Genomic DNA, 12112 nt, shown 5'->3' on the forward strand with positions numbered 1-12112 from the left:
CTGCTGCATACAGGGGATCTGCTGGTCCCCTGTATGTAGCAGAGGCGATCGCACAGTTGCTGCTTCTAGTTTAAATCACCCCCCTTTCGCCCCATTCAAAATAAAATCATAAAAAAAAAAAAACCACATACACATATTTGGTATCGCCGCGTTCAGAATCGCCCGATCTATCAATATAAAAAAAGAATTAATCCGATCGGTAAATGGCGTAATGAGAAAAAAATTCTAAACGCCATAATTACGTTTTTTGGTCGCCGTAAAATTGCAATAAAATGCAATAACGGGCGATCAAAACACCGGATCTACCCCAAAATAGCATCTATAAAAACTTCAGCTCGGTGCACAAAAAATAAGCCCTCACCTGGCCCCAGATCCCAAAAAATGGAGACGCTACGGGTCTCGGAAAATGGCACCATTTTTTTTTTTTTTTGGAATTTTTCACCACTTAAATAAAAAAGAACCTCTACGTGTTTGGTGTCTACAAACTCGTAATGACCTGGAGAATAATAATGGCAGGTCAGTTGTAGCATTCAGTGAACGTGGTAAAAAACAAACAAAAAAAACCTCAGTGGTATTGCACTTTTTTTGCAATTTCACGGCGCTTGGAATTTTTTTCCCGTTTTCCCGTACACGACATGGTAAAACTAGTAATGGCGTTGAAAAGTACAACTCGTCCCACAAAAAATAAGCCCTCACATGGCCATATTGACCAAAAAATAAAAACGCTATGGCTCTGGGAACAAGGGGAGCAAAAAACCAAAATGCAAAAACGGAAAATGCTCCGGGGCTTAAGGGGTTAAAAGCCATTTTCTCTAGAACTTACAACCTGGAGGATCTACCTACCCCCTGGGATTAGTAGATGCTGACCGTTACCTGCCCAGATCTGTAAACTGCAAAGCCAAATGGCAGAGTATGTAATATGTGCTGACAAGTGAGAAAATCAAAATTATGATGGACCTGTAAGAGAAAACGAACGGTAATGATGCTGTTGGCTTTCTAGATCCCTGATATCTTATTGCATGAATCTACCTTCTCTCCCTTCTGTGCTGCTGAATGTCCTCATATGGTCCCTACAAGACCAGGTCCAGTCTTTCTGGCCAAACTTCACATTTATGATCAACAACATTAAATGTGCAGTGAGGGCCAAGTGTGAATTTCTGTATAATAACAGAGTTTCCCTTTTTCTAAACTTTAAAATTTATTTTAACCCCTTTACAACCTATGACGTACTAATACGCGTCTGTGCACTGGGCTTTAAGAGCCTGTGCCATATTAGTACGTCATGGCGATCGCGCCCGCACACAGCCTGTGCGGGCGCGATCGCCGCCGGGTGTCAGCTGATTGTCACAGCTGACACCCGGTACTATGTGCAGGGAGCGGTCCCGCACTGCTCCCGGCGTATTAACCCCCGCAATGCTGCGATCGAAGTCGATCGCAGCATTGCGGTGGCTAAGGGGAGGTGATCGGTATACTCACCTCCTCTTCCGGCCTCCAGCGCTGGTCTGCCGCGGCTTTCAGGATGTTGCCATGACGACCCGATGTCGTCATGACAACATCCGGGTCACCAGACAGCAGGAAGATTTTTTGGACATGCGCAGTGCATCTCCAAATTATCTTCTCCCTGTCCAGCTCTGACAGCCTGCACGGCACCGGGATGGTACTCCATTCCTATGCCATGCAGGCAATCAGAGAAAAAAAAGTGAAAGTCCCATAGTGGGACAAAGTAAAAAAGTAAAAAAACTGTCAGAAAGTGAAAAAAAAAAATAAAATAATCCACCAAAAATAAAAATATAATGTACCCATCAATAAATATTATGAAAAAACAAACCAAAAAAAAAACAATAAAAGTACACATATTTGGTATCGCCGCATCCGGAACGACCTGACCTATAAAACTGTCCCACTAGTTAACCCCTTCAGTGAACACGGTAAAAAAAATAAAAAACGAAGCAAAAAACAATGCTTTATCATCATACCGCCAAACAAAAAATGGAATAACACGCGATCAAAAAGACGAATATAAATAAAAATAGTACTGCTGAAAATGTCATCTCGTCCCGCAAAAAACAAGCCGCCATACAGCTCCATCAGCCCCAAAATAAAAAAGTTATAGCTCTCAGACTAAAGCGATGCTAAAAAATAATTTTTTCTATAAAATAGCTTTTATTGTGTAAACGCGCCAAAACATAGAAAAACTATATAAATGTGGTACCGCTGTAAACGTACTGACCCGAAGAATAAAGCTGCCTTATCAATTTTACCACACGCGGAACAGAATAAAAAAATAAAAAAAGAACAATTCCTGAATTGTTGTTTTTTGTTCATTCTGCCTCCCAAAAATCGGAATAAAAAGCGATCAAAAACTGTCATGTGCCTGAAAATGGCACAAATAAAAACATCAACTCATCCCGCAAAAAACAAGCCATCACATGACTCTGTCAGCCGAAATATAGAAAAATTATAGCTCTCAAAATATGGCGAAACGCGACATGGTGTCCGCTAACAAATTGGAACCATGTCGAGTTTGGAGAGCCCCTGTGTGTCTAAACTTAGGAGCTCCCCCACAAGTGACCCCATTTTTGAAACTAGAACCCCCAAGGAACCTATCTAGATGCATAGTGAGCACTTGGAACCCCCAGGTGATTCATAAATTGATTCGTAAAAATGAAAAAGTGGAAAAAAAATTTTTTTTTCATTTTTACGAATCAATTTGTGAAGCACCTGGGGGTTCCAAGTGCTTACTATGCATCTAGATAGGTGCCTTGGGGGGGTCTAGTTTCCAAAATGGGGTAACTTGTGGGGGAGCTCCAATGTTTAGGCACACAGGGGCTCTCCAAAAGCAACATGGCGTCCGCTAATTATTCAAGCAAATTGTTTTTTCCCCACATATGGGGTATCTGCGTGCCCAGGGGAAATTGCATAACAAATTTTGGGGTCCATTTTTTCTTGTTACCCCTGCGAAAATAAAAAAAATTGAGTCTAAGGTAACATTTTTGTGAAAAAAGTTAAATGTTCATTTTTTTCTTCCACATTCCAAAAATTCCTGTGAAGCACCTGAAGGGTTAATAAATTTCTTGAATGTGGTTTTGAGCACCTTGAGGGGTGCAGTTTTTAGAATGGTGTCACTTTTGGGTATTTTCTGTCATAAAGACCTCTAAAAGTCACTTCAAATGTGATGTGGTCCCTAAAAAAATGGTTTTGTAAATTTTGTTGGAAAAATGAGAAATCGCTGGTCAACTTTTAACCCTTATAGCTCCCTAGCAAAAAAAATTTTGGTTCCAAAATTGTGCTGATGTAAAGTAGACATGTGGGAAATGTTATTTATTAACTCTTTTGTGTGACATATCTCTCTGATTTAAAGGCATTAAAATTCAAATTTTGAAAATTGCAAAATTTTCAAAATTTTCGCCAAATTTCCGTTTTTTTCACACATAAACGAAAGTGATATCGAAGAAATTTTACCACAATCATGAAGTACAATATGTCACGAAAAAACATTCTCAGAATCAGGGGGATCCGTTGAAGCGTTCCAGAGTAATTACCTCATAAAGTGACAGTGGTCAGAATTGTAAAAATTGGCCTGGTCATTAACGCGCAAACCACCCTCGGGGGTTAAGGGGTTAAATCTAACTTCAAACAGGATTGTGATAAACTAAACAAAAAAAAACATTACACCTGTGCCATGATATATCTCTAAGTTGAGCGTGGCTGATGGTTGTAATATACACTGCTCAAAAAAATAAAGGGAACACTCAAATAACACATCCTAGATCTGAATGAATGAAATATTCTCATTGAATACTTTGTTCTGTACAAAGCTGAATGTGCTGACAACAAAATCACACAAAAATCATCAATGGAAATCAAATTTATTAACCAATGGAGGCCTGGATTTGGAGTCACCCCCAAAATTAAAGTGAAAAAACACACTACAGGCTGATCCAACTTTGATGTAATGTCCTTAAAACAAGTCAAAATGAGGCTGAGTATTGTGTGTGGCCTCCACGTGCCTGTATGACCTCCCTACAACTTCTGGGCATGCTCCTGATGAGGTTGCTGATGGTCTCCTGTGGGATCTCCACCCAGACCTGGACTAAAGCATTCGCCAACTCCTGGACAGTCTGTGGTGCAACGTGACGTTGGTGGATGGAGCGAGACATGATGTCCCAGATGTGCTCAATCGGATTCAGGTCTGGGGAACGGGCGGGCCAGTCCATAGCTTCAATGCCTTCATCTTGCAGGACCTGCTGACACACTCCTGCCACATGAGGTCTGACATTGTCCTGCGTTAGGAGGAACCTAGGGTCAACTGCACCAGCATATGGTCTCACAAGGGGTCTGAAGATCTCATCTCGTAACCTAATGGCAGTCAGGCTACCTCTGGCCAGCACATGGAGGGCTGTGTGGCCCTCCAAAGAAATGCCACCCCACACCATTACTGACCCACTGCCAAACCGGTCATGCTGAAGGATGTTGCAGGCAGCAGATCGCTCTCCATGGCGTCTCCAGACTCTGTCACATGTGCTCAGTGTGAACCTGCTTTCATCTGTGAAGAGCACAGGGTGCCAGTGGCGACTTTGCCAATCCTGGTGCTCTGTGGCAAATGCCAAGTGTCCTGCACAGTGTTGGGCTGTGAGCACAACACCCCTTCTGTGGACGTCGGGGCCTCATACCACCCTCATGGAGTCAGTTTCTAACCGTTTGTGCAGACACATGCACATTTGTGGCCTGCTGGAGGTCATTTTGCAGGGCTCTTGCAGTGTTCCTCCAGTTCCTCCTTGCACAAAGGCGGAGGTAGCGGTCCTGCTGCTGGGTTGTTGCCCTCCTACGGCCCCCTTCACTTCTCCTGGTGTACTGGCCTGTCTCCTAGTAGCGCCTCCAGCCACTGGACACTACGCTGACAGACACAGCAAACCTTCTTGCCACAGCTCGCATTAATGTACCATCCTGGATGAACTGAACTACCTGAGCAACTTCAGTGGGTTGTAGAGTCCGTCTCATGCTACCACGAGTGTGAAAGCACAACCAACATTCAAAAGTGACCAAAACATCAGCCAGAAAGCATTAGTACTGAGATATGGTCTGTGGTCCCCACCTGCAGAACCACTCCTTTATTGAGGGTGTCTTGATAATTGCCAATAATTTCCATCTATTGTCTATTCCATTTGCACAACAGCATGTGAAATTGATTGTCAATCAGTGTTGCTTCCTAAGTGGACAGTTTGATTTCACAGAAGTTTTACTTGGAGTTGCAGTTATATGAAAAAGTTTGGGCACCCCTATTAATCTTAAGCTTAATGTTTTTTAAAAATTGGTGTTTTTTCAACAGCTATTTCAGTTTGATATATGTAATAACTGTTGGACACAGTAATGTTTCTGCCTTGAAATGAGGTTTATTGTACTAAAAGAAAATGTGCAATCTGCATTCTAAATTTTTTTACAGGTGCATAAGTATGGACACCTCACCAGAAAAGTGACATTAATATTTAGTAGATCCTCCTTTTGCAAAAATAACAGCCTCTAGTCACTTCCTGTAGCTTTTAATGAGTTCCTGGATCCTGGATGAAGGTATTTTTGACCATTCCTCTTTACAAAATAATTCCAGTTCAGTTAAGTTTGATGGTCGCCGAGCATGGACAGCCCTCTTCAAATGATCCCACAGATGTCCAATGATATTCAGGTCTGGGGACTGGGATGGCCATTCCAGAACATTGTAATTGTTCCTCTGCATGAATGCCTGAGTAGATTTGGAGCGGTGTTTTGGATCATTGTCTTGCTGAAAGATCCATCCCCTGCATAACTTCAACTTTATCACTGATTCTTGAACATTATTGTCAAGAATCTGCTGATACTGAGTGGAATCCATGCGTCCCTCAACGTTAACAAGATTCCCGGTGCCGGCATTGGCCTCACAGCCCCAAAGCATGATGGAAACTCCACCAAATTTTACTGTGGGTAGCAAGTGTTTTTCTTGGAATGCTGTGTTTTTTTGCCGCCATGCATAACGCCTTTTTGTATGACCAAACAACTCAATCTTGGTTTCATCAGTCCACAGGACCTTCTTCCAAAAAGAAATTGGCTTCTCCAAATGTGCTTTTGCATTCCTCAGCCGACTCTGTTTGTGGCGTGCTTGCAGAAACGGCTTCTTTCGCATCACTCTCCCATACAGCTTCTCCTTGTGCAAAGTGCGTTGTATAGTTGACCGATGCACAGTGACACCATCTGCAGCAAGTTGATGCTGCAGCTCTCTGGAGGTGGTCTGAGGATTGTCCTTGACTGATCTCACCATTCTTCTTCTCTGCCTTTCTGATATTTTTCTTGGCCTGCCACTTCTGGCCTTAACAAGAACTGTCCCTGTGTTCTTCCATTTCCTTACTATGTTCCTCACAGTGGAAACTGACAAGTGAAATCTCTGAGACAGCTTTTTGTATCCTTCCCCTTAACAACTATGTTGAATAATCTTTGTTTTCAGATCATTTGACAGTTGTTTTGAGAAGCCCATGATGCCACTCTTCAGAGGAGATTCAAACAGGAGAACAACTTGCAAGTGGCCACTTTAAGTAGCTTTTCTCATGATTGCATACACCTGGCTATGAAGTACAAAGCTCAATGAGGTTACAAAACCAAAAAAGTGCTTTAGTACGTCAGTAAAAAGTAGGTAGGCGTATTTAAAACAAGAAAATGATAAGGGTGCCCATACTTATGCACCTGTCAAATTTTGTTTGAATGCAGATTGCACATTTTCTGTTAGTACAATAAACCTCATTTAAAGGCAGAAACATTACTGTGTCCAACAGTTATTACATATATCAAACTGAAATAGCAGTTGCAAAAACACCAATTTTTAAAAATCATTAAGCTTAAGATTAATAGGGATGCCCAAACTTTTTCATATAACTATATATTCTGTTGTTTAAGAGTTCCCTTTATTTTTTTTGAGCAGTGTACATTTATTCACGCCTGCAGGAGATGTGTTGGCATGGCTTGAGTCCTGGTTTCATGGATTCACTCCACTTCATAAATTCCATTATGTTTTCGGTCCTAATGAATTCAGATTACTGCACAATCTCTCCTGAAATGGGGGCGCTAATACTTTCTCTACTGTTCTGGCCAGGACTCATAGTAGCTCCAGTGGTCCACCATAAATTAATGCAACTCCGGTTTAGTGTCGGAGTTCTCCCCCCATACATATGTTGTTGTTGGGGATGTAACATTTTCTTTTATTTTATGTCTATTTTTTACAGGTTTGTTCTGTGTGATGGTTTGATTGTGGTGGGATCTGCCTCACTTATTTGACTCTGTAACTCCCTGGTAGTCTTTTAAAAAGATCTCCATTGCCTCTTCCAAATGCCTTAGATCTAAATTTAAGACACCTCATCCCTGCACTATTATAAAAAGTTCTCCTTGAATGTCTAATATTTCTTCTTGAAACTCATCTGATAGAAAATATTGTCCCTTACGATAGTTTAGATTGCCCAGAGCCACCAAGCCCCAGACTCTAATTACCCCAGAGAGGTTTCACCAGTAGTTACTCATCTTTTATTGATGAAGACTGTTGAGTTTGGTCATTTTAGTAGATGTGTTATTGTCTATGCTCACAGTTTTTGACTAGGCAAAAAATGGAAGCTGGCACGTTTAGGCAGGCTGCGCTGCAGGAATGAAGAGGCTATTTTTATTAATACCAACTCGTTTCTGCGCGGGATCAGCGCCTTTCTCAAGGTATAAAAACCAAATGCCACAATTTTTGACTACAGTAGTTAATGTCCAAAATACTCTGATTTAACCTCTTCCTGCAGCCAGTTTTGTGTTCCTAATTAGGCCCCAATTTTCACATCTGACGTGTGTCACTTTATGTGGTGATAACTTTGGAAATCTTCACAAAGGATAATAGAAAACAAATGGACTTTTGCTAATTATTTTCCAACTTCTCTTGAATCCGACAATCCCCTATATACAGTTGTACACTTCTGTCTGGGCACATGGCAGGTTAAGAAAGAAAGGTTTTAGCTATTTGAATGCAGATCTTGCTGGAATAATTTGCAGACACAATGTATTGGGGCCCTGTTCATGGGCACCTGGCAGCTGAAAAGATGGCTCCTACGAACAGGCTTGGCACTATCCACCCCGTTTTCCAGATCTCAGGAATTTTCTTGTTCATCACCCTTTAAGCATTAAAGGGTGATGAACAAGGACTTACACAGAGACCCCTAAGCTTGGGCCTCGGTGTTACCTGCTATTCTGTGGTGTGACTTGGCAAGAAGAATAGTCGGGTAGCCGAGTCAGAACCAGGAGGGCAGAGAAAATACAAAATCAGAAGACACAAGAGTAGTCAGTAAGTGGGCCGGGGTCACAACTGGAATCAAATAAACAAGCTGTGAGATGAGTACAGAGGACTGAACCAGAGGATACCAAGCCTGTATCTGGCAGCTTCCAGCAATATGCTCTGAGCTTTACTAGGGTGCGGTGCTTTCCAGTTGGCTAAAGCAGGAAGCTGATCACTCAAGCTGGACAGCACACACACCAATACTGCCAGACTGGATGGTACTATAGGTCCCAGGCACCCTAATCTTAGTGGCTGGGCTGAGCCTGGGCCGCCTAGAGCTTCTTGCTCCGACACCTCCATTACTAGTACCACCTGCAGAATGAATAAGACATCGCCTGGTGACAGAGCAGGACACAAAGGAGATGGGACACCTCTTTTGAAGAAGCCCTAATATGACAAAATGGCAGAAAACCAGAGCAGTAGAAATCCCCTAGGAGTAGTGACTATTTTGACTCTACAGGCACTTTCTAGAAATTAGCACGTAGTGGATGTTGGAGAGTGAAAATTCCAAAATACTATTTTAATTCCCAACACATAGTGCCCAGATTGTGCTCCAGGAGACACACACCGTAAATTAAGTGGGTTCTTCTCACTATAGTAATGTCAAATACATGGATGCTAAATGTGGTTTGGGCGCACTGCAAGGCTCAGAAGTGAGGGGGAGATTTGACTTTGGGAGAAGCGGATATTGGTGGATTGGTTTATGGAAGCCATGTTGCTTTTTAAGAGCCTTTTAGTCACTAATAATGTGGAAACCTCTGTTTTTCCATTGACAGGTGATGGACCTGAGTGGGGGCTGGATTTTTTTGAGATCAGTAGAAGTTGTTATTGCTATAATTTTCACCTACATAACATTGTTTGGTGGCTTTTTATTCCGTATTTTGGAAGCAGAATGAATAAACAGTTGAACACCGCACTCCACTGGTTCATCCTATGAGGTTTTCTATTAGACTGTGAACTGTCATTGTCTTAGTGAATAATTCTATATTTTTATATAACTTGCAATTTTTACAGACAGTTTAAGTAGAAATGTTGAACAATATAAAATTCAAGTATATTTTATTCAAAAATAATTGTTTTTCTTCTTGGCAGATGACTTCACCAGGAGATCAGAGGGACAACTGACATCTTCAATTTTTAAATCAAATGATCTCGATATCCCAGATGATACAATTGAAGTGAATGCCATTACTCCAGATTTACCATCATCCCTTCACAGCAAAGTTCTGTCATCTGATGCTTTGAAACAGGTCTCGTCTTCTGATTCATTACCGACTGCTAAGGAAAATGAAAGTAAAAAAATAAGAATTAAAAAACAAATTGCTCCTAAAGCAAAGAAGCCATTTTCACATTCAGAATCTGGAAATAATTTTCACTTCGAAAAGCCTTTTTTTAAACATCAAAAAATTCACACAGTGGAGAAAAGATTTTCTTGTTCCAAGTGTGGGAAATATTTTAACCAGAAATCACATCTTGCTATACACCAGAGAAGTCACACAGGTGAGAAGCCATACTCCTGTTCAGAATGTGAGAAATATTTTAACCGGAAATCAAATTTGGTTAAGCACCAGAAAACTCACACAGGGGAGAAGCCTTTTTGCTGTTCAGAATGTGGAAAATGTTTTAACCAGAAATCAGATTTGGTTAAGCACCAGAGAACACACACAGGGGAGAAGCAATTTTCCTGTTCAGAATGTGGGAAACATTTTATGCAGAAATGGAATCTTGTTATACACCAGAGAACTCACACAGGGGAGAAGCCTTTTTCCTGTTCAGAATGTGGGAAATATTTTATCCAGAAATGGAATCTTGTTATACACCAGAGAAGTCACACAGGGGAGAAGCCTTTTTCCTGTTCAGAATGTGGGAAATGTTTTAACTATAAATCACTTTTTGTTAACCACCAGAGAACCCACACAGGTGAGAAGCCTTTTTCATGTTTAGAATGTGGGAAATGTTTTGGGAATAAATCATGTCTTCTTCGTCACCAAAGAGCTCACACAGGGGAGAAGCCTTTTTCATGTTCAAAATGTGGAAAATGTTTTGTGACAAAATCAATTCTTCTTGGTCACCAGAGAATTCACTCAGGGGAGAAGCCTTATTCCTGTTCAGAATGTGGGAAATATTTTAACCGGAAATCATATCTTTATAGCCACAAGAGAATCCACACAGGGGAGAAGCCGTTTTCATGTTCAGAATGTGGGAAATATTTTAACCGGAAATCATATCTTTATAGCCACAAGAGAATCCACACAGGGGAAAAGCCTTTTTCATGTTCAGAATGTGGGAAATATTTTAACCGGAAATCACATCTTTATAGCCACAAGAGAATCCACACAGGGGAGAAGCCTTTTTCGTGTTCAGAATGTGGGAAATATTTTAACCGTAAATCAGCTTTGATTAAGCACCAGAGAACCCACACAGGGGAGAAGCCTTTTTCATGTTCAGAATGTGGGAAATATTTTAACCAGAAATCGCATCTTGATAGGCAGCAGAGAATCCACACAGGGGAAAAGCCTTTTTCATGTTCAGAATGTGGGAAATGTTTTAACCAGAAAGCAGGTTTAGTTGTGCACCAGAGAACCCACACAGGGGAGACACCTTTTTCATGCTCAGAATGTGGGAAATATTTTGTGAAGAAATCATCTCTTCTTAGTCACCAAAGAGTTCACACAGGGGAGAAGCCTTTTTCATGTTTTTAATGTGGGAAATGTTTTACACGGAAATCAACTATTAAAAAACATCAGAGAAGGCACACAGGGGAGAAGCCTTTTTCATGTTCAGAATGTTGGAAATGTTTTAAGCGAAAATTGTACTTTCTTAAAGGGGTTGTCCACGATTAGGGCAATTCCTTGTCATTCCTCATATTTGGCTTGTTAAAATAAAAAGACTCGTATTTACCATTCCAGCGGTGTCGGCAATCGCATTCCCGGGGCTCATGTGAGGTTGTTACATCACATGAGTCCTGTGTCTAATCAGGGACGGCTTCACTATCCCCGCCTTCAGATGCATTGAACATCAACAGGAAGCCAGGACTGCGGCTGCTCTCTGACTTGATGTTCAATTTGTTTGAAGATGGGGACAATCACGCCAGCACTAATTGGCTGAAGAGCTCACGTGACGTAACAACCTCACATGAGCCCCGGGAACGCAAGTGCTGACACCGCTTGAACGACGCCTCCATGGGAGGTTTGTATCAGTGCTTTTATTTTAACAGGACCAAACATGAGGATTGAGAAGGTGTTGTCCATGTAGTGGACAACACTTAAAAAGTAAAAAATCCCACACAGAGAAGCCATTGTCATACCTAGAGTGTGAAAAATGAATTACTGGAAAATTGTATTTTGTTGATCATCAAAAATAACTCAGACTTAGATAAACTATGTGTTATTGACACATTGTACAAAGAGATATAACAGACGTATTAATAAATGAGAAAGGGAAATCATTTTAGAACGTATCATATTTCTTGGCCTATAAGACATATTTTTAGTATGAAAATATCTTGTTAATAAGTAAGTGTGTCTTATAAACTGGAGGCAGCATCCTGTGACAGAGGAGAATGCTGAGACAGTGTCCTTCCTGATCACTGAGAGAACTGCTCTCTCTCCTCCAGCCCCACCTGTATCTAACTGATTGGTGCAGAGCAGGAGGGGAAGGTACCAGGACCTGTACAGAGGCTGCATGTCCTGAGTGAGCAGCTGAAAAACCTTCCACCTGACTAGCTCAAGGACCTTTCCGATCATGTAAACATTCATATGACCTGGAAGGAACTGCAAAATGAGGAAA

At 41.3% G+C, this 12112-nt stretch overlaps 1 protein-coding gene across 1 annotated transcript in view; it reads left to right on the plus strand.

Moving 5' to 3' along the window:
* LOC141191593 (uncharacterized) overlaps positions 1 to 11768 on the plus strand; it is a 40330-nt gene extending 28562 nt beyond the window's left edge. The window contains exon 5 of the mRNA XM_073661523.1: positions 9416 to 11768. Within this exon, the coding sequence (XP_073517624.1) occupies positions 9416 to 11025 (1610 nt within the window). The 3' untranslated portion in view covers positions 11026 to 11768. The remainder of the gene's footprint in view (positions 1 to 9415) is intronic.
* The last annotated feature ends 344 nt before the right edge of the window (positions 11769 to 12112 follow it).

This window comes from Phyllobates terribilis, unplaced genomic scaffold (genome assembly GCF_046119375.1).
Source record: "Phyllobates terribilis strain yellow unplaced genomic scaffold, ASM4611937v1 Scaffold_47__1_contigs__length_9908305, whole genome shotgun sequence".
NCBI lineage: Eukaryota > Metazoa > Chordata > Amphibia > Anura > Dendrobatidae > Phyllobates > Phyllobates terribilis.